At 43.5% G+C, this 21,059-nt stretch overlaps 1 protein-coding gene across 1 annotated transcript; it reads right to left on the reverse strand.

Moving 5' to 3' along the window:
- On the reverse strand, positions 1-19,475 carry C4H8orf76 (chromosome 4 C8orf76 homolog). The gene is made up of 6 exons (XM_027624267.2): positions 19,337-19,475; positions 16,087-16,182; positions 15,214-15,357; positions 10,426-10,883; positions 5,968-6,100; positions 1-430 (listed from the first exon to the last, which is right to left on the reverse strand). The coding sequence occupies exons 1-6, from the start codon at positions 19,451-19,453 to the stop codon at positions 233-235; spliced, it is 1,146 nt and encodes a 381-aa protein (XP_027480068.2). The 5' UTR covers positions 19,454-19,475; the 3' UTR covers positions 1-232.
- Positions 19,476-21,059: the final 1,584 nt, after the last annotated feature.

Consider the following 21,059-nt stretch of genomic DNA (forward strand, 5'->3'; position numbering starts at 1 on the left):
AAGGGATAGTAGGTCTAAGATCAGTGAATGGCAAAAATCTATAAAGAAAACAAAACAAAAAATCAAGAAACTGAACACAGTAGAAATAATCTGGAAGAGAAGCTGTTTTTATAAAACACAAATAATCATTTTTAAATTCACTATATTCCATGATTAGCAGTGGACTCTGTATGAAATAAACAAGAACAATTAAAACAGTACAGGATGTTTTCTTTTGTTTTTAAAGGGACCACTAAGCCAAGATTTGTATCTCTGTATGGAACTGATTTTCAAAGGGACAGAAGTGGTCTTTGATCTTTCTGAACCACTTGTCTTCAAATTCTTTCGAAGATGCAATCACCAAGGCGGTCAGGGCTGTAGAGCCAACACACTTCACCTCTGTGTGAACCTCATCTTTTATTTTTTCTGGGACGATATCTTCTCCCATAACCTGCAAGAGGAGAAAAAAACCAAAAAACAAACCTGTCCCAATAAAAAGGGGCAGCAGACGTGGAGTGGAAGACTATACTATTCATCAAGGGTAAAGGATTTCATACCAAAAAAACAAAACAAAACAAAACAAAACAAAAACAGCAGAAATACTTCAGCAGCCAGAGGGATTCGAACATATTGAAAAGAGGTTTGTTCAGAAGTAGCGATCCAAGGATGACATAGGTAAAATACCCCATATTTCTCCTCTTATCTTCCCCTGAGTGAACAAATCACTGAAATACTAATGTGGCAGCTATTCAGCCTACACAGAGTGCCCGGTCAACATTCTTAAATTAAAGATCATCTTCTGCTGGCAAGAACGTTATCTGCGAGTGCTTCTCCTCCTCATAAAATAACCAGAAAGCGGAGCCTGGGCAGAATACTGCTGCAGGGGGTGGGGTGGGGTGGGGGCACAGATTCTTCCTCTTAGAAGTTCCCAGAGATGTCAAAGGCAGCCAACAGGCAAGTAGCAGGTGGCTGGGCCTACCCCTTCCTGACCCAGAGAGACTCCATCCCTTGGGACATGTCATAGCAACCTCCAGGACCGGAGGAGCTGGCCCGCCCTCTGAAGGCAAAACACTGCTCCCTACTGGTCAGAATCAGGCCCAGATCTTGTGTTAAGTTTCTCTGATAAGACATGCAAAAGTTAAGTTGTGGAAAGCTTGCACCTGAACCCACTAAGTGATCAGGCCATCTTTGGTAAGGACAGTGAACTAAAATCAAGTCCCAACACATTTCATATCATTGGCACAAAAGGTTAGGGAGCCCTCTGGCAGGGATGCTGTAAAGGGAATTCAAGTCACGTGGATTTGGATTAGATGATAGACATCATCTAAGTTTCCTGAAAACCCTGAGATCGGGTGTGTTCATGAACACTGAAATTATAATGCATTAAAAGCCCACTCAAAGAATGGTTTCCACTGACTTTAAATCTTCAAAGACTACTTATTATTTGAGGCAAGAGCTAACGAGATGAATAGCTTAACCAGGCAACTGTCAGCATTTATTAAAGCTTGGTACTTTCATCAATTCCTTTTTTTCATCAATTCTAAGACAATTTCTGTTTTGTGTTTTAACATCTCTGACATCAAGAGGTACCTTACAACACAGGTGTGTCACAGCATAAATGGCATCTTACTTTTCTTTTACTGGCCCATCAAATAATGATGTGTCTTACAATTGATGATTTCTTGGACTCAATGAAATGTAGTATTTTAAAATCTAGGCTACAACACCAAGTCTGTTTTTAATAAAAAAGAGAACTGAATAATAGTAATATCCAAATAATGCAATATCCCAAAAAGAGGAATTAGCAGGTGCATCATTCACAGCTGTCAAAATATCTGCAAAAATATTTGACCATATAAAAAAATTTAAACTTCTATATATCAAAAAAATCATAAGCTTCAGAAAATACTGTAACATATAAAAGGTTAGTAAGCCTAGTATAGAGAGAGCTCTTAAAAAATTAAGAAAAACAGAAACATACAAATAGAATAATGAAGAAAAAGCATGACTAGGTATTTCATAAAATATAAATGGCCAATAAACATATGAAAAAACTGTTCATCTTAAGAGTAACCAAGTAAGTAAATTAACACTAAAAAGAGCCATTTTCACCAATCAAATCACAGATTTTGAAAAATAAGTTAATAGGTATAAAATTGTTTCTATAGGTCAAAATGATCAACTATTGACAATTTCACATGGTTCAACCTAATATCTAGGATTGGAGAAGGAAAATCAGTATTCTTATATAGGATATGTAAATTGAACCAGCCTTTTGCATCACAATTTGGAAATGAGCTTCAAGTCTTTAAAATGTTCGTATACTTTAACCTGGTGATTCTATTCCTATAGTCTAATCTAAAAGGAACAAATGCACTGATTTTTTTGCAAAGACTTATTAAAATAGGTACTTTATATCTGTTAAATGTTCAAAATAGAGGGCTTAAGTAAATAAATGATAGCTCATCAGAAGTTTTAACTGGACTGCTATCCGGCCATTAAAAAGCACATACTCAAACAATATTTAAAGATACAGGGCTGGGGCCCCTGGGTGGCACAGTCTGTTGAGCGTCCGACTCTTGGTTTTGACACAGGTTGTGAGCTCAGAGCCGTGGGATCGAGCCCCACATCGGGGTGTGCGCCCTGCACTCAGTGCGCAGTCTGCTTGAGTTTCTCTCTCCCCGTCCCTCTGCCCCTCCCTAATATGTGTGCTCTCTCTCTAAAATAAATAAATCTTAAAAAAAAATAAAGATACAGGGTCACCATCATGTCACAATGTTAAGTAAAAATAACAGAGTATAAAGTGAAATGTACAGTTTGGCAATTCCTCCAAAAATTAAACAGAATCACCATGTGACCCACCAAATTCCACTCTTAGGTATATATCCAGAAGAATTTAAATCAGGAACTCAAACAGATACTTGTACGCCAAAGTTCACAGCAGCATTCTTCACAACAGCCAAAAGGCGGAAATGATCCAAGTGTCACTCACCAGATGAATGGATAAACAAAATGTGGTGTATATGTACATAGAGTGGAATATTATTCAGCCATAAAAAGGAACGAAGTTCGGACACATGCTACAATATGGATGAACCTTGAAAACATTATGTTAAGTGAAATAAGCCAGACATAAAAGGGCAAATATTATAGATAGGATTCCACTATTTGAAATATCTAGTATAGGCAAATTCATAGACACAGAAGGCAGATGAGAGGTTACTAGCGGTTGGGAGGGAGGGGGAAATAGGAATTATTGCTTAATGGTTACAGAGTTTGGGGTGGTGAAAAAATTTTGGAAATAGTGCTGATGGTTGCACAACACTGTGCATGTAATTAATGATCTGTATACTAAACCACGATTAAGATGGCAAATTTTATGTTATATATATATTTTATCTTTAAAAAAGCAGAGAAGGGGAGCTGCTACAGAATAAAAGAGACAGAAGAGACAGAAGAACCAAATACAGTCTGTGGATCTTATATGGATCCTTTAATTTTTTTTGTAAGTAGCCTCCACACCCAACGTGGGGCTTGAACTCACGACCCTGAGCTCAAGAGTTGGACGCTTTACCAACTGAGCCAGCCAGGTGCCCCTAAATCCTAATTCAAATAAAACAACGATAAAGAGAAAAAAAATAGTATGCAATCAATGGATATTTAAGGACACAGGGTCATGCTCATGTCACAAAGTAAGATTAACAGAGCACAAAATGAAATGTACATTATAATCCCAAGGAGAGCCCAGACATTTGTCTTTTTTAAAAAGCTCCACAGGTACTTCACATGCATTGTCCAGGTGGAGAACTACTATTCCATGCAGTCCACAGATATACTGAACATGGTAAGGAGAATGTCTTCTTTGTAAGGATAACCTTACTTATAAGGAAACCTGAAATCTAGTTGAAAAGGTAAGACATATTCTTGTATTCTGTGTGTGTGTTGGCGGGGGTGGGGGGCAAAGTGCTATCCATTCAAGCACTGACTCTCCCTGAGCTCAGAGGAGGGAGCCCTTGTCACAGACAGGAATGTTTGGGGAAAGCTTCCTAGAGGATGTGGGACTTCAGTGTGGCCTCTGAGGATGGGAATACAGTCAGTGGGTGGAGATGAGACTATCCACGGCAAGGGTGTTAGAGGTGGCAGATGAATCTAAAGGATGCAAAAGATTTGTGTAAGGAATTACGAGGTCCTAAGTTTGGAGTTACTCTCTGGAAGGCCCTGGATATCATGTGGAGGCACCTAAACTAGACCTGACCTCCGAGGTGATGGGGACACATGTGATTAGTTTTTGAGCAGGCGGGTAATACGATCAAAGCGATGCTGTGAGGTAAACCCAGCAGCAGCACCGTTTCAGACAGATCTGAGGGGAGAGAGCAAGGAAGTGAGGAGAGCCAGGCCAGGAGGTCACTGTGAGCCGAGCACGAGGTCATGAGCACGAGGGTGCTGCTGGTGCAAGAGAAATGGAAGGTGGGCCTGAAGGAAGGGCGGCTGGGTGCCTGCTAGAGGTGAGACTGGAGAGGAGATGACCCCCAGCTAGTGAGGTCCCAGCTCTGGATCAAAGAATGACAGACAGGACTGATGAAAAAAACGAAGTCTAGAACGAAGAGATGGTTCTCTCCACCTCCTCTCTGCTAGATACTGACAGAAGACTGACCGGGAAGTGTTTTTGATGAATAGCTCCATTTTAGACACTTTGTACCTGAAGTGACAGTAGGATCATCAATCATTTCAGATGAGTCACTTAGGAGGTAACTAGTCTGAGATGTGAGACAAGTGTTTCAGAGATGGGACTAGAGATATAGATTAGAGGGTAATCAATCCAGAGGTGACAACTGAAGCCCTGCGTGTGGTTATGATTTCTGTGGGAGACAGCAGAGAGAACAGAGAACTTAGGTGGAACCTGAGAGAATGTCATGACTTAAGACACAGGAAACCGGGAAGTTCCAAGAGGCAGAGGAATAGTAAGAATACAGGAGAAAATCAGACTGCTGTGGTCCCTCGGGAGTAAAGGGAAGAGTAAACAAAAAGTGGGTGGCCAGCAGCTATGAACCCCAGAAAAGATGAAGGAAAACAAAGGCTGAGGAAAGGCTACACGAAACTTAAGAGGGACAGGCTCTCTGCTGCGCATGTCTGGGGGCTCAAAGGAAGGGTTGAAAGAGGCTCAGAGAAAAGTGACAGGAGAATGTGCGTCCAAGTGGGCGCTTAGTTTAGAGAAGGAAGAAAGGAGCCTGGCAATTTAGATGAGCAGTAAGTATTTGCTGAAAGAATGATGTTAGGATGGATATGCATATAGACTTATTTCATAGGAAAAGTACCTAAACTATCAAGTTTCAGTCCCATACTAACAGGAACTAGTGTGAATAACTTAAATACAAACACAGATAATCTCCAAATGCTATCTTAAGTAATTTCAACAACACTTTTTTTAAAAAGCTAATAAAGGTTAAAAAACAACAACAACAAAAAAACCCCAAACCCCTGACATTTGAATCCCTCTGCAACCATCAAGGTAGTAGAAAGGGGGAACAGAAAGAAAGCGGACTTGTAGTGGGCCGGGCTCCAGTCTAGCTCTGCAGCTTAAAATCTGGGGCAGGTCCCAACCTGTCTGAGCCTCGCTCCCAGCTCCACCTGTCCCACAGGCTGTTCTGAGTGTTTTGAGGACAAATAAAGAAAAAATGTACAGAAATCCTGCAAGAAATGTCAACATTCATTCATTCGTTTAATCAGCACTCAAAGAACAGTAACTGGGCATTTATGACGTGCAAGCAGGCGGGTACTAACAAGCACGGACGGGAAAATCAAAGGGCCCCCGCCCCTAGCACCCTGCAGGAGAAAGGTGACAAAGAGACCGTTTTCGTGGATTAAGTGATCAAAAGGCACGTAAAGCAGGGAAAAAGTCCCTTAGTAGAGGAGATGCAGCTATTTTTTTAAAAAACGGTACCGGAGCCAGGAAAAATACCTCTGCTGCCTTGGTTCACATAAACCCACCTCAGCTATCAACAGCAAAGTGTCTTCTTTGAAGCTGAACCCTTTCATTTTATCTTCAATTTCCTGCTGAGTCCTTAAGTTCCTCTCCAAAGCAAACGATGTTTGCTGAGGCTGGGTGAGCTGAAGCAAGAGCCTGAAAAACAGTAAGTCCCAACCGTGTGGGCAACAGGGAAGGGAAAGCAGTGAGGAAATGTTCGCAGAGAGCATTCTGCTAGATGGGAATCCTGCTCGGCTCAAGGAAGGCACTCACCTTCATTGGAATCCCTAAAGCTTCCCACTTGAGCAAACTGAGCAAACTGCACTGGAGAGTCAGCTTTTCTAGAATTCATAGACCAACGCTTCTCAAAGAAATCTTTAGGGAGAAAAACCTCAAAAGGGCTTCCTGTAGAAGTCAAGTGATTGAAAGCGCGAACTATCTGGAGTGAAAAGGACAAGCTTCCTAATCAAAGGCTCCCAACATCACAAAATGTTGGGATGTGCTCCTTTGAAGTCAGTGTTCTGTGACCCTTGAAATCCCCCTCAAACCCACAGCCACTCGACCTCAAGGACTAATGAGACCCTCCAGCATACTTTAATTACCCAAAGCAGGGTCCGATCTCTGACAAGCCTCTGAGACCCCCTTGGACTGCCTCACCACTAACTTCCCATCGTGAGCATAACCTGGTCTTCTCTTTCCTCCTCCCTCCTGTCCTTGCCACATGGCTCCTTCTCGTCATAGTTTTTTTTTAAAGTACTGAATGTGTGGGGGGGTCTGGGTGGCTCAGTCTGTTGAGCAGCCAACTCCCGATTTCGGCTCAGGTCATGATCTCGGGGTGGTGAGATCAAGCCCCACATCGGGCTCTGTGCTCAGCACGGAGTCTACTTGAGATTCTCTTTCCTCTCCCTCTGCCCCTCTCCAGGCTCCTGTGCACGCACACGTTCGCGGGTGCGCTCTCTCAAATTAAAAAAAATAAATCTTCAAAAAAATATTGAATGGGTAGATTTTCCAGTTTCCCTCAGGCCTCACTGGTCCCTATTGCTATTCTCACTAGCACTCAGCTCTCCTGTTCACTCATTTCATGTCTTGAATGGACCACTCACTACTCTAGGTATTGGGAGATAACTGGTAGGCAAAACAGCTTCCTGCTTCATGGAATGGAAGGAGAGAGATCACAAATAAGCTGACTTCAGGTAGTGAGGAGTGCTATGCAAAAAAAAAAAAAAAAAAAAAAAAAAAAAATCCAAGCAAGGTGGATAAAGTATCTGCTTCAGGTGAAGCGGTGAAGGAAGGCTTTTCTGAGTTACCACTCAAGCTAACACCGAACGATGAGCCAGCCACCAGAATATCTGGGGGAAGAAGGCCCTGACACATGAATTAGCTCGATGTGTTTGAAAATCGTGAAGATGGGGCGCTCGGCCGTTAAGCATCTGCCTTCGGCTCAGGTCATGGTCCCAGGGTCCTGGGATCGAGCCCTGCATCGGGCTCCCTGCTCCACGGGAAGCCTGCTTCTCCCTCTCCCACTCCCCCTGCTTGTGTTCCCTCTCTCACTGTGTCTCTGTCTGTCAAATAAATAAATAAAATCTTAAAAAAAAAAAAAAGAAAAGAAAATCATGAAGATCACTGTGGCTGAAACAGAGAGACAAAAAACTGTAGTAAATGAGAAAAGAAAGGCAAGGTCAACATCTCGCAGGCCATGGAAAGAAGCAAGGCGTTTTACGTCCGGGCAATGGGAAGTCACCAGAGAGTGTGGTAGGAGAGAGTGCTCTGACCCACGTTCCCCCGACTCACTCAAACCTGCCTACGTTACCTACTGACCTCTGGAAGCATGGACATTTGTGACCCCCTTTATCTCTGATGTCCTTGCTTTCCCCTCTTGCTCCTGAAAGTACTTGAGGCAACGAATGTGGCCCCCTCGCCTTGCTAGTGGTCTGGCAAGTACACTTGCCTCTTCCGTCTCATGTTCATGCAGCCCCCTGCCCTCTGCCCTGTCACCCATCACTACTCAAACTAACTTCTCAAAGGCTGCAAATGACCTCCTCACTTTCAAATCCTCTCCTCAGAATCGATCCTACCTGACTTCTCACTGTCATCTGGCTGCTCATCTCCTTCCTGAAACTCCTTCATCTCCAGCTCCCTTCTTCTGAGCTCAACTCATCCTAGGGAAAAGCTCCGACGGGATGTCCTTATAGGTACTCGACTCTCAGCACATTAAACCAAAATCTTTACTTTCACCCGAAGTCTGTTCTGTTCCTCCTCCTGTGTGTCCTGCCTCCTCAAAAGGCGCCACCGTCCACCCACACACCCAAGGTAGACTCTTGACTCGTCCTGGACTCTCCCCGCCTTGTCTTTCCCACACCCTCAATTGGTCACCAGGTTCCGTCTACCCCATCCTGCAGTGATGTCCGTGTCCTTGTTTTATTGCCAGTGCACTCTCCTAGGTCAGATCCTCATCGACACCCCAACACCCACCAATGACTCTACAGCTTCTTCACTGGTGTCTTGGGATCCCAACCCCTTCCTCCAAAATCCCCTCCCAGCCACCAGATCTCTCTCTCGAAATCACAGCTCTTGTCACACCGCTTGGACATTTAAAACCTTCAAATACTATTCAGGCCTTCAGCATAAGGACCAAATCCTTTAAGATGACATTTAACATCTTAGGCTAACAGAAGTACAGCCTTTACTGAATGCTGACCGTGCACTGGGCACTACACCAAGAGCTCAGCCACGTGAATTCGAACCACCTCATGGACAAGGCATTTCCCCCTTTCTCCATGAAGATGAAGATGAAGAAACCGGAGAGCAGAGAGTTTAAGTAATTTGTGCAAGGCCAGACCACTAGCAAGGGGAGGGGGCCACATTCGTTCACTCAGTAACAATCTATTAGGTTGCTTATGGTGAGCCCTGACTCCCCCACCCCCCAACCGTGTCATCCTGGATCGTGGTCTGTGGCCCCCTCTGGGCTCCACTACCAAGGCTGCTGTCACCGCACCTGCTCCGGGACGACCCTGTGCCCCAGCGGCCCTTCCACCCCACGGGCTGTGCTTTCTTCCTCTTTACCTAGCCTGCCTCTTCTCATCTGGGGAATCATCCAGAGTCAGCAAGATGCCCCAGGAAGCACACAAGCTGTGGACTCAGAGGCCGGGGTCCCAATCATGGCAGCCTTTCATAGCTGTGCCACTTTGGGCGTAAGTGAGTTCCCTGGTCTCTACGAGGGGATGCCAACATCCGCCCCACGGAGGGGGGAGGATTAAAATGAAACAACGTATACAAAGCTCCAGTGCACATTTCCCTCTATAGCTGATGAAGGTTCCCAGCGTCGCTACCCCCGTAAAGCTTCCTTCTTCCTGCTACACTGAACAGCTCCCGTAGGGGTCTGCTCCCACTACCAACACCCCATTAGTGCCCGTGCCACCTGTCACTGACCACACATGTACTGTCCTCAGCACACTGAGTGGTGTAAGAAAAGGGCCTTAAAAAAAAAAAAAAAAAGATTTCCTTATTTTTAGAGAGAGAGCGAGCACGAGCAGGTGGAGGGGCAGAGGGAGAGAGAGAATCCTCAAGCCGACTCCCCGCTGAGCGGGGAGCCCGACTCAGGGCTTGATCCTATGACCCAGAGATCATGACCCAAGCCGAAACCAAGAGCTGATGCTCAACCAGCTGAGCCACCCAGGCGCCGCTAAAAGGGCGTCTTTTTAAGAATCTTTATGATCCCAGCACCCAGCATGTGCCCAGCATACCACTGGTTCAATGTACTTCTGAATCAGAGTAACGTAGTCAACACTAAACATCTGCTGAATAAAGTTTACAATTTGCTTCACAGATACCATTTCTCAGTAAGCCTCACTGTTAATATTTCTAGAATTCTCCAGAGTTAAAAACAATAACAACAACACTCTTTTGGCATCATCTGAGACCTAAGAGAATCTGTTTCTCTCATAAATTACAGAATTTGGTCAAGTGTATGTTCCCCTTTCCCTTAAACTTGTTTTTCCCTTAAACTCTTATAACTATGGATTTAAAGTGTTTGGAGTCCCTAAATCATGGGAATTCTCTGTAGAATGAGTTAAACATTGTTTATTCATATTGTCAATAGTGATTCAAACACAAGAGCCAATTTTTATCTTTAGATTTCTGTGGAACCTACAAGCGAAAAATTCCTAGTTTAAAATACCTCTTCCCCTTTGTCAATGTTTTATACATTTAATTTTCTTTTCCTAATTTTAATGTTTTCTAATTTTAACATTTTATCTTGAGTGATGATACAAATCATATTCTTGAGCAAATATAGTTTCGTTTCTAAATCTTACATACTAAAAGGACACGTTCAAAGGATTCCATCTAGACCATAGGGAAAAAAAAATCTCAAAAACATGCCAAATGTCTATCCTAGGACTTTTTGAAGCTTAAAATCCGAAAAAATCACACCTTTATCCTGGGCCTAGTACCGTGTGCTGTTTAATCCATTCTTCATTTACCTGGTTCGTATAAAAGAGGCGCATGCTTTCATCTGAGTCTCTAGCAACTCTGCTTCTCTCTTTTCTGCCATGCAGTTTTGAATATTTTTCAAAGCTTTCTCATTCTTCTGGTTATTACTACTGCTTGCTTCCACAGAAAACACAGAGCTCTCAGGCAACGTTTCAGGAAAACACAAAAGACAGTCTTTTCCTGAGTGTGGAAAGGAGGATTTCATAGTTTTGTCACTGGAGGTGAAACTGTTCTGTTTCTGAGATGGCGCACACAATGCTGACAGAGCTGGCCCCAGATTCAGGTAAGCCTCTGCCAATTTGCCCCAGCTCCAAGGATCAAAAGGATGCAAAGAAATTAGTTTCTGTAGGCAGAGAACTGTTTTCTCCAAGTTCGGCAGACTTGAACAAATCGCCAACTGAAGGTAGAGCACGGTGGTTAAATGGTCTGTGTTAGTTGCTTTATTTTCCTAAGGAGAAAAAAAAAAGTAAAAACTTTATTATTTTTTTAAGATTCTCTTTTTAAGCAATCTCTATACGCAGTGTGGGGCCCAAACCCACAACCCTGAGATCAACACTTGTATGCTCCACCGACTCAGCTAGCCAGGTGCCCAAGAGTTAAAAACTTTAAACTGTGGAACGTTTTCCATGTAAAAATGGAGATGCCCAAAAACCCAAGTTGTGGACGTTGTAAATTAGAGGTATCTTCCAATAGCTACACGCAGAGACAACTGTTTGAAGCTACAAATCTAGAGAAATACATACTACCTACCAAAATAACCACCAGACACTCCCAACATCCTGTCATAACCATAGCATAATTCATGTGACAGTGGCCTGACAAAATTCAGCACCCAAATCATAAACATCAGTTTATCTTCAATTTTTATTGTAATCTTTATTGTCTTAGCCAGACAGCTGAAAGACCCAAGCCAACTTTTTTTTTACCCTGGGTTAATGGTTCCATTTTAATATTCCAGGCTTCCTAATAATCCAAACGGCAGTTTCCTCTAGGATTCAAATGGACTCCATTTCCAAATCTGACTTGGCTTAGACATCTTAAACAGGATAGCCCTGAAGCTCTCAGTGCTTCATGAGGCATCATAATTAAATCCAAATGCGGTCCCTGGTAACCATTACCAAGGCCAATTATTTTTGGCCAGAAGGGGTTGCTTGGTTTCCTTCTGATCAGAAAATGCTTTTCAAGTCTCTTTAACCAGAGCCACCACCTCTTGCCTAACTTGACATATGGCAAAAGCCCTGTGGGTTAGGGAAAACAAGGCTTCTTTTTCTACGTTAGTCTGTGGAGAGCAGATGGCAGACTAAAATTACCTTTCAGTTAATTTTAAGGCTAAAGAAAACCTGGCCTACTAGTATCCAGATCAAGCTCCTGCGCACAATTACAATGGGCGAGAAATGCAAGTAAAACCACCCAGTATGCAGCCTGAAGAAACAGGCCAGTGAGTGAAAGCTTGGGGAGAATTCTAAATATTTATATATTAAGTGATAATACAGAAAATAAAGCTCCGTGTGACCTAGCTGGTGATACTGCACCTTCCCAATGACAGAATACATCTGGTTTTATTAATACTATTGTTTTGTGTTCTGTCCTTCCTAACAGACCGTTAGATTCCAAAAGGGGTTTTTGTTTTACTTTTTAAAATTCATTTATTTCAACCTCAATCAGTTCTGACCACACATAAAATTCTTTTCTGAAGTTTTCCCTTCAGAAAACTTCTACAGTTTTTTCTTTTTACTTTGTTTTAATTCCAGCCAGTTAACATACAGTGTTATGTTAGTTTCAGGTGTACAATATAGTGATTCAACACCTCCATACATGCCCCTCTGCTCATCCAAAGGGCACAAACCTTAATCTTCATCACCAGGGTCACCCATTCCCCCACCTCCACTCCCCTCCCCTCTGGTAACCATCAGTTTGTTCTCTATAGTTAAGAATCTGTTTCTTGCCTTTTGACTTCTCTCATTTTTCCCATTTTTTTTTTGTTGTTGTTCATTGCTGAATTCCTAGTAGAGAGCATAGCACCTTGGACATAACACATGTTCAGTAACTAATTCACCTTCATGTCTTTTATTTATAAGGAGAACACATATAGATTTTAAGAAATGCTACCTTTCTTCTGCAACTAGTCTATAATGCTTTATGCTCTTTAGTAACATTTCATATGGAGAATGTATGTTAGGGTAGAGGCTGTTACATACAAACCATGATTTTTGTTTTTTATTTTATTAATTTATTTGACAGAGAGAAAGAGAGAGCACAAGTAGGCAGAGCGGCAGGCGGAGGGAGAGGGAGAAGCGGACTCCCTGCTGAGCAGGGAGCCCGATGCGGGGCTCGATCCCAGGACCCTGGGATCATGACCTGAGCCAAAGGCAGACGCTTAACAGACTGAGCCACCCAGGCGCCCCCCCAAACCATAATTTTGATGGGAGGGTTTTTATAGCATAAATAGTAAATAACTCTCTGGAAATTAAATTCCATTTAAATGACTTTGTGTGATTTTTCCAGAATAATGCAACTCCTTCTGAAATGCAATAATGATGACACGAGTTAATATTTATTGAGTGTGAACATAGGCCAGGCACTATTCTAAGTGATTTACTCACTTAATCGTCATGACAATCCTTTAAAATGGATTCCACCATTATCCCCATTTCACTGAAGAGGGAACTGAGTCACAACAGAGAAGTTAGAGAACTTGCCTGAAGTCAGAGAGCTACAGTCAGTCATACCAGAAGGCAAAGAGTGAAGGGTACACTTTAGAAGAGCTGACGCATGTTAGCTGCCTTAGGATTCTCCCTCTAGATGAACACTGTATGTGCACGGTATGGATATGCTTCATCTGTCACCTTAGCACTGAACCCAGAACCGGGCACACGAGACTGAAATCAATGTTTGCAGAGTGCACACATTTAAAAGAGTCATTCACCGTCAGAAAGCAATGTCCTTAACCACAGCTTATCACATATGCATATCAGTTACTGTAAGATGTTTAATTATTTAAATAAGAAATAAAATATAAATAAGTTCTATTACAAATTTTGTCCAAAAATCATGAAGAAGAGAGATGAATTAGAAGTTGTGAGCATAAAGTGTTCATATCCTGACAGGCACTCCAGGACAAGCTGTCTATTGTGGTCAGTACTGTATACCGACCTGTCCCCCTACAGAACACGAAAGGACGGTAACTACCGAGACAAAAACAGAAACAGGACAGAGCTAATAACAAAACAGAAAGGTCTGTAAGTAGGGAAGAAATTTTTAAAAATAAAACAAAACCCAGGGTACCAGGCAGTGAGAAACTATGCAAATCGGTAGGCTCCACTGAAATCATGTGAAGAGACCCAAAAAAGGGGGAGACCCACGGGCCTACACTGCTGGTTCCTTCCCCAACAGGGTGCCTAGAAGCCTGATGGGCAGTTCTCAGTCCTGCCAGGGGAGCTGAAGGTCTTCTGACTGGACCTTCCTCCTGCTTCGTAACATCCCAAGCTCTGGACACCTGGCATCTGCTGACAGGCAACAGATGTTTCTCTGAGCCACAGAAACAGACTTCCGAAGCTGGAAGGAACCACAGGAATGATCCAGACACTAACCCCGCTGCCACCACCTTCAGTAGGTTAGGCAGGGAGGAGCAGAGCAGTGATGTGCAAGAGATGCCAGGAAGAGAGAGGTGACAAGAGAGCACAGAACAGGAACGAAGGATGGGTGCCTGATGTCTAGAAAAAGGTACCGAAAGGGCCACCGCTGCTGCTAATTTGCAGACCCAGGCAACTGAGAATGAACGCTGTTAGCACTGTTAAACACCAAGTTCACTGTTTGGGCCATGTGCTTCCTGAACAAGGTAACCTTACCTTCCGGCTTGAGAATTAACGCACATTTATTAGAGGGGAGGAAAAGAACACGACACAGCTCTCCTCCACACCCTAAAGACCAGTTCCAAGGTTTGCTCTCACTGCAAGAGGCTGAGGTCGCAGGCAATGAACCCCATCGGCAAGTAAATTGAGGCATTTTTCTTAGTTAATGAGATGGAGGAGGATGGCTCAATTGCACGCATACTTCAGGCTGACCTCTGGTCAGCCTGATCTGCATGGTTCAAGATCAGTGTCTGGGCGCCTCATTAATTCCCTCTGAGGAAGAAGACTGGTCATCTATAAACTAAGATTGGTCAACTTAGACCAATCCTCATATAAAATTTAAACACAGAAAAACCAGAAGTAAATAAAAATGCCTTCATCTGAAAACAAAAGCAAGCAGAATCTAGAATCGCAAATAACCGCTTTTCTTTATCCCTTTAAAAAAGGATTCTGCAAATTCCATTTAAGAATAAAAAAGGCTGTTAAGCTTGGCTCGGTATGATATTTAGGGTTTTCTGGGTAATTCTTTTCTTGTTTACAAAAGTAATCCATGTTCATTATAGAAATTTTGGAAAATAAAATCTTAAAAAAAAAATTTAAAGAGAAAAACATTACTGATGATCCTCCTACTCTGAACACTTACTCCTAACAAGAGTAAAACCTTTTTTTTTTACAAATGAGATTTTCAGGCAATGAAGAATTTTGAGCATAACACAGGAAAGAAAAAAATATTACAAGAAAATGACTGTCTAGAGCTCCGAACTGTTCATCATTATAAAGTTCTTATACCACTGGAGATTTTCTTCTACTTAAGCAAACCCACAGATTTTGCTGCTATCAAGTTTTTTTGTTTTGTTTTGTTTTAGAAAACAAACTATTCAACAATCCCAGGAAAGCGAAAGGAATATAAGCAGTGAAACCACTTACCAAGTTTGTAGCAATCTCCAGTGCTTCTGTGTGCCTTCCCAGGTGAACCAGACACCGAACCTGGCCTTCCTGGACATCCCTTTTCATGGCAAAATTCGTAGATGGCAATTTTTCAGAGATACTGGAATACTCTTGCAGTGCTTTCTGCCAATTATTCGTTAAATAAAGGAAATGAAGAGAAGGGACAAAAAGAGAGGCAAAAATATACTAGAAGAAAGGATTCAGTTATAGGGATGATTTTTTTCTTGGCAGAGGTATTATTATAACCGACTCTACAATGAACTAAGGAAGGCTTGAGTATTTGTCAGTACTATTTTTCTAAAAGGTAGAAAAGAAATGGCTGGAGAATATAACTGCTACTACCATGGAAAACACCGTACGGTAGGAAGAGCATTTTGGAGCCAAACAGACCAGGATTTGAATCCTGGTTTTGCCACTAACTTGCTACACAACCTTCCTTCTCTCATCAGCAAAATAACAATGACTCTTGTGAAGAAAAAATGAAATTTCATGTGTAAAGCAACCTGGTATCTACTTGTTCTTCCCTTTTCTCACAATTTTGGGGTGCTCTGCTCCTGTGACTTCATGGGGCATCTGTGCTAGAGGCTCCCACAGAATGAGGAGATACAGAACCTGGGGAAACAGACCTGCAAGGATCCCAAAAAGATAGCTATATTGTAGGCACAGGAAACAAAACAAGTGATACAGAGCCATGTAGGAAAAGGACAGAAACTTGGGATTCTGAGATTACAAACACTTATCACAGAAGATTAAATTCACCCTCGCAAACAACACGTTCATAACTAATATGCTGTAACGGATAGAAAGAGAGCCTATTTCAAGTAGTGCAACCTTATATATGTTGAATTCTACCTGATACTCTTGCCGTCTGTAGGCGAGGTCCCCTTTGAATTTCTTCAAAGTTAGAGCTTCAACATCATCACTGCTCTCTGTTTCTCCATAAAACCACTAGAAATTGTGAAAATAGCATATTACAGAGAATTAAGTTATGCTTTTCCCCCTCATACTCAAGTCGAAGCAATTTCCCATTCATAATTGATTAAGCCTCAAAAACTGACATACTTCTGGGGCGCCTGGGTGGCTCCGTCGTTAAGCGTCTGCCTTCAGCTCAGGTCATGATCCCAGGATCCTGGGATCCGAGCCCCGCATCAGGCTCCCTGCTCAGCCCAGAACCTGCTTCTCCCTCTGCCTCTCCCCCAACTCATGTTCTTGCACACTCTGTGCGTGTGCTTTCTCTAATAAATAAATCAATAAAATCTTAAAAAAAATAGATATGTTTCTTTGGGATGAGACTCACAGGAAAACATCCAACAAGAAGAATGACAATTTTAGCGATGGCTCAGTTTTCACTGAAATTATGAGTAATAAACATACCAATAATAAGAAACCTCTCAACTGAAAAAGTAGCACAGACGTACATGGTTCTATCTAGAGCATTTCAAGATGGAGTCGTGGTGCCTGGGAAGCTACATTTTAACTAGCACAGTTCCCATTGCTTCTTCAGACTGAGAAAGGTTTCCCTGTAGAGACATTTTTAGAGTGGATGGGACAGGGATTGACAACTCTTTATGGAAAGGACAAAGGAAAGAGGAATTACCTTTACTTACAGCGCTTTTATGAAAATATCATAAAAGCAAAAAGGAGAATCTAACCAAAGAGATTGAAATTAAGGTTACAAGGAGGTTTCCATTCCAATCAAATGCCAAAGACCTGTAGAAGAGAATTCTGAGGAAAGGCCCATCTGGAATATTTTATTCGCTCTTCTACTGACAGAAAGGAAGGTGAGACTGGGATTTCTCGGTTAGTGAGTAAAGAACATTAAGATGAAAAACAGGGTGTAACAAAAGGCGGTCTGTGTGCCAGTCTTTCTAGCTTCACACTAGTAGCTCAACCTCCCTTTTACTCACAGTAAAACATACTGAGGCTGAACGTAGTCTATCCCCAGGTTAAGTGCTATCAAAACGTAACTGCATTTGTGGTGGTTCTACCATCATGTACAAAATTGCTTGGTTCTATTTCTAAAAGTGTTGCCTGGGTATCACTACCCTCCTATTATCTTATTAAAATAGCTTCTCTCCTTCGCCTGATCCATCACAGCGAAGAAAGCTGGTAACTGCTGTTTTTCTGTTGTCCCTGAAGTACCATGTAAGTCAACAAGTCTATGTACTGAACCCGTAATTTTCCTTCGTGCTCTGCTGCTCTCCAGTCACAACGCCAATCCCAACTTGCTGAACAAGAACTGCCGAACTGCAAACCTTCACGCAATTCTCATGATCCCACTGGGAAATGATCAAGAAAAACTGGCTTTCAAATGATTGTTTCTATTCTCCCACATAACCTGCAGGCCCGCAACCATTCGAACAGGGATGGCTTCAAATCTCACTTTCTGGTAAAAGAAAGAAGGGAAGAACTGTGAGCAAGAGTGGAACAAAGAGGTGAAATGCTGGATAAGGCCGACCTCTGTCCCACAGAGACAACGGAAGCCTTATAACCCAAGCTCCCCGTTTTATACCCAGAGAATCAACATGACTTGAATAAGGCTTCTTTGAGTTTATGAGCAGCATCATACACCAAACAAATCCTAAAGACAAGTGATCTTTGGATTTTACTTTGTAAGTGTCCAGCACATCACACCTGACCAAGTATCTCACCCATTTCACTCCACAGTAACCCAGTGAGCCAGCAAATATTATTTTTCCCAAATTACAAATAAGGAATTGACACCTTGGAAAGCAAGTGATAAAGCTGCAATGCAGGGTCCTCTCTCATAACCATGGCTTTTAATGCTGCAATGAAGGGTCCTATCTCATAACCATGGCTTTTAATGCTGCACACATAACTTCCCAAGTCCATTCCTGGTTTTAGTCTGCATGATCAACTACTGTACATAACTTTGAAAGAATGTGATAAGGAGAAAAGGTAAGTTAAATAAAACAAACATAATTCAGTAATTACCGAGCACCTGACATCTTTAAGTACACCGGGTTTTTTTTTTTTTGTTTTTTGTTTTTTGTTTTTTAAGATTTTACTTATTTATTTGACAGAGGGAGAGAGAGCACAAGCAGGGGGAGTGGCAGGCAGAGGGAGAGGGAGAAGCAGGTTCCCCGCTGAGCAGTGAGCCCAGGACCCTGGATCAGAAGGCAGAGGCTCGAATGAGCCACCCAGGCGCCCCAGAAGTGCAATGGTTTTAAGGAAAAACGAAGACAATACAGATAAAGGAACTTAGCACAGTGCCTGAAACAGGTTAAGTTTCTGATACATAGTACTGTAGTTCTTATACATGAGAAGAGATTTACATACATGCAATAACACCAAGTAATATTCTACCAATTCAAAATATTCACGGGGTTCCCGTTATGAACAAAAACTGCCAGGCACTGGAGGACATAAAGTTAAGCCCCCACTGTCCTGTGATCATTTAGCACTCCGGGTCGAAGAGCTTTAGGTTACTGACAAGTGCTGTAATACAAACTGAATGGCGGTGGGGGGGGGGGGGGGCACTCCAAGTCAAACATACTTGCTCAGAAGGAGGAATCAGAAAACACTTCCTGGAGGAGGCGGCATTCAAGGTGTGCTCTAAGAAATGGATATAACTGAACGCTGTGACCATGCGAGCGGGGCTGACGTGGGTTGGGAGAATTCACTGAACAAGGACAGGCCCGTGGGTGGGACGTCGCTGTCTGGGGAGCAGAGAAGTTTTGGAAAATGGGCGGTGGCCGGATTTCTGGGGTCCCTGACTGCCCGGCTGCGGATTCAGGGAGGACGCACAGAGTTACTGAAGATTTCAGGATAGCGAGCCTTGGGCACACCCGCCAAACGCCCCGTGCGAGTTAATCGCCAACAGTTCGGGGCCCAGTGGGCCGAGCCCACCGGGTGGGGCTCCGGAAACGTCCCGGCCTCGTGGGGTAGGGGGAAGACAACGGGAGGGGAGGCCTGCGGGGGCGCAGGGTCGGCGGGGCGAGGCGGCGGGCACCGGCACCGCGAGGACCTGGGTTCCGTAGGCGGCGGCGCGGGAGCCGGGCGTTTGAAGCGCTCCCCGCCCGGGACCCGCGGAGGCCAGGCCCGGGGTCCCGAGAGAGGCCAGCAAGCCCCGCCCTCTCACCTGCGGCTCGCAGCGCTTGACGCGGTAGGACGCCGGCGGTCCGGGCCGCCGCTCCCGCCTCTCTTCGAACACCGAGTCCTCGAACTCGCCGCCCAGCCACCAACACCCCGTCTCCATGGCGCGCTCGCCGCCGGGGATCGGGACGGGGCGGTGCCTAGAGAGGCGCTCTCGTGCGGGCCAACGCAGAAGGGGTGGGGCCGCCAAGGCCAGAGCGCGGCATGCTGGGACTTGTAGTTTGCGGAGGGTGGCAAACCGGGATTTGGCCGGCTGCTGGCGTGGAGTCACGGTGGAACTTAGACTTTTATCTGACTCACAAACTGACCGAAGCCGGGGACAGAGTGTTTGACTGCTCCGTTTTAGGAGATGGGCCCAGAGGTCTTTACCTGCACGCATCAAAAAGCCCTGGCTCCAGGGTAGCTTTTTTAAAACTCCTCCGTGGCACTGTGTTAAGCACATTTTTTGCACTTTGTATCCTCTTCCAATAACTTATGAATGGCGCAGGGGTTCCCACTTTGCAAATGAAGCTATTGGGGTTTAGAGAGAGGTTAAGCAACGTGCTTAGGATCCATTTTTCCGTGGCTAAGAGCTCGGAAATACAGAAATCAATCACTAGTCCCTTGTCTCTAAAAAGAGACACCACCACTACAACCAGTAACAAAGACCAGCGAATTCACGCATTTATAGAATGGAGGACAGAATTTACTCTGGATGCTCCATCAAGGACTATTAATTCTACCTGGAGAAAAACACCAAATTCCAGAAGTCTAAAACTGATATTTACTAGAGTTCTTATACATTCAAGATATTCCTTGAGACTAGAAAATTGAAATTATTGACAAAATGCCGGTCAATATTGCACGGCACAATATTACTGTGACATATTACACAGCAGGTTTTCCTATTTCTCCTCACTCACCTGTTCCTCTCCCACCATTTGTCTTGCAAGTTTCTTTCTTCAACCCAATCTTCTATTCCACAAACTCATCCTGGGAGAGCATAATCCGCGCCCCAAAGTTTCAAAATCCATCTCTCTGCGGATCACTCCTCAAATCTAGAACCAGCCCGTGTATCCAACAGCCTTGAGTGGAAGGCTTCACCAGGACAGCCTCCAGACATTAGCTACTGATGCATTCATCCATAGAACGGAGAAGAAGAAGGAGAAGGAGAAGGAGAAGAAGAAGAAAGTTTGTTTTCCCATCAGAGATGTAATAATCCTAATTAGGAAAAATTCAGAAATTATAGAAAAAAAGAAGAAAAAGAGGTATCCATAATATTATCATCCAAAAGTAATGGAGTCTAAAGAGGGTAGAGATATTTGCCCTAATCCTAATATGCCCTGTTCTAGCAGAAAAGGCAATACAGCATAATGTTGAAAGGGCTTCAAGCACCGGATTTGTCTGGGTTCATGATCCTGGTTCAATTATTCACTAGCAGTGTGACCCAACTTGTGAAATGGGCATTGATTAAAATAATGCACGTAAAGTGCCTATCAGATAGCAAGTGAGTAATATGTGTTCATTCAAAATGCCTGTTTCAGGTGCAAAGTAAGAAGAAACCAAAGTCAGGCAGAGAGAACCTTTTTTTCAGTTTTTTTTCTTCTTTTTTAAGGCTGTTTAGTTTTGGAATGTCCACGCTCTTGGGTCCTGTGCCCCCCACCCCACCCCAGCCTCCTCCTGGCCCAACTACCTGAGCCAGATATTCCGCTGCAGGGGTCAAGAAGGCA

This window comes from Zalophus californianus, chromosome 4 (genome assembly GCF_009762305.2).
Source record: "Zalophus californianus isolate mZalCal1 chromosome 4, mZalCal1.pri.v2, whole genome shotgun sequence".
Taxonomy (NCBI): domain Eukaryota; kingdom Metazoa; phylum Chordata; class Mammalia; order Carnivora; family Otariidae; genus Zalophus; species Zalophus californianus.

Coding starts and splice junctions, on each gene's coding strand:
- C4H8orf76 (XM_027624267.2), bottom strand. CDS start 19,453: ATGGAGACGGGGTGTTGGTGGCTGGGCGGCGAGTTCGAGGACTCGGTG. Junction 16,183..19,336: donor TCAAGCGCTGCGAGCCGCAG/GTGAGAGGGCGG, acceptor CACAATTTCTAG/TGGTTTTATGGAGAAACAGA. Junction 15,358..16,086: donor ACAGACGGCAAGAGTATCAG/GTAGAATTCAAC, acceptor AATAATTGGCAG/AAAGCACTGCAAGAGTATTC.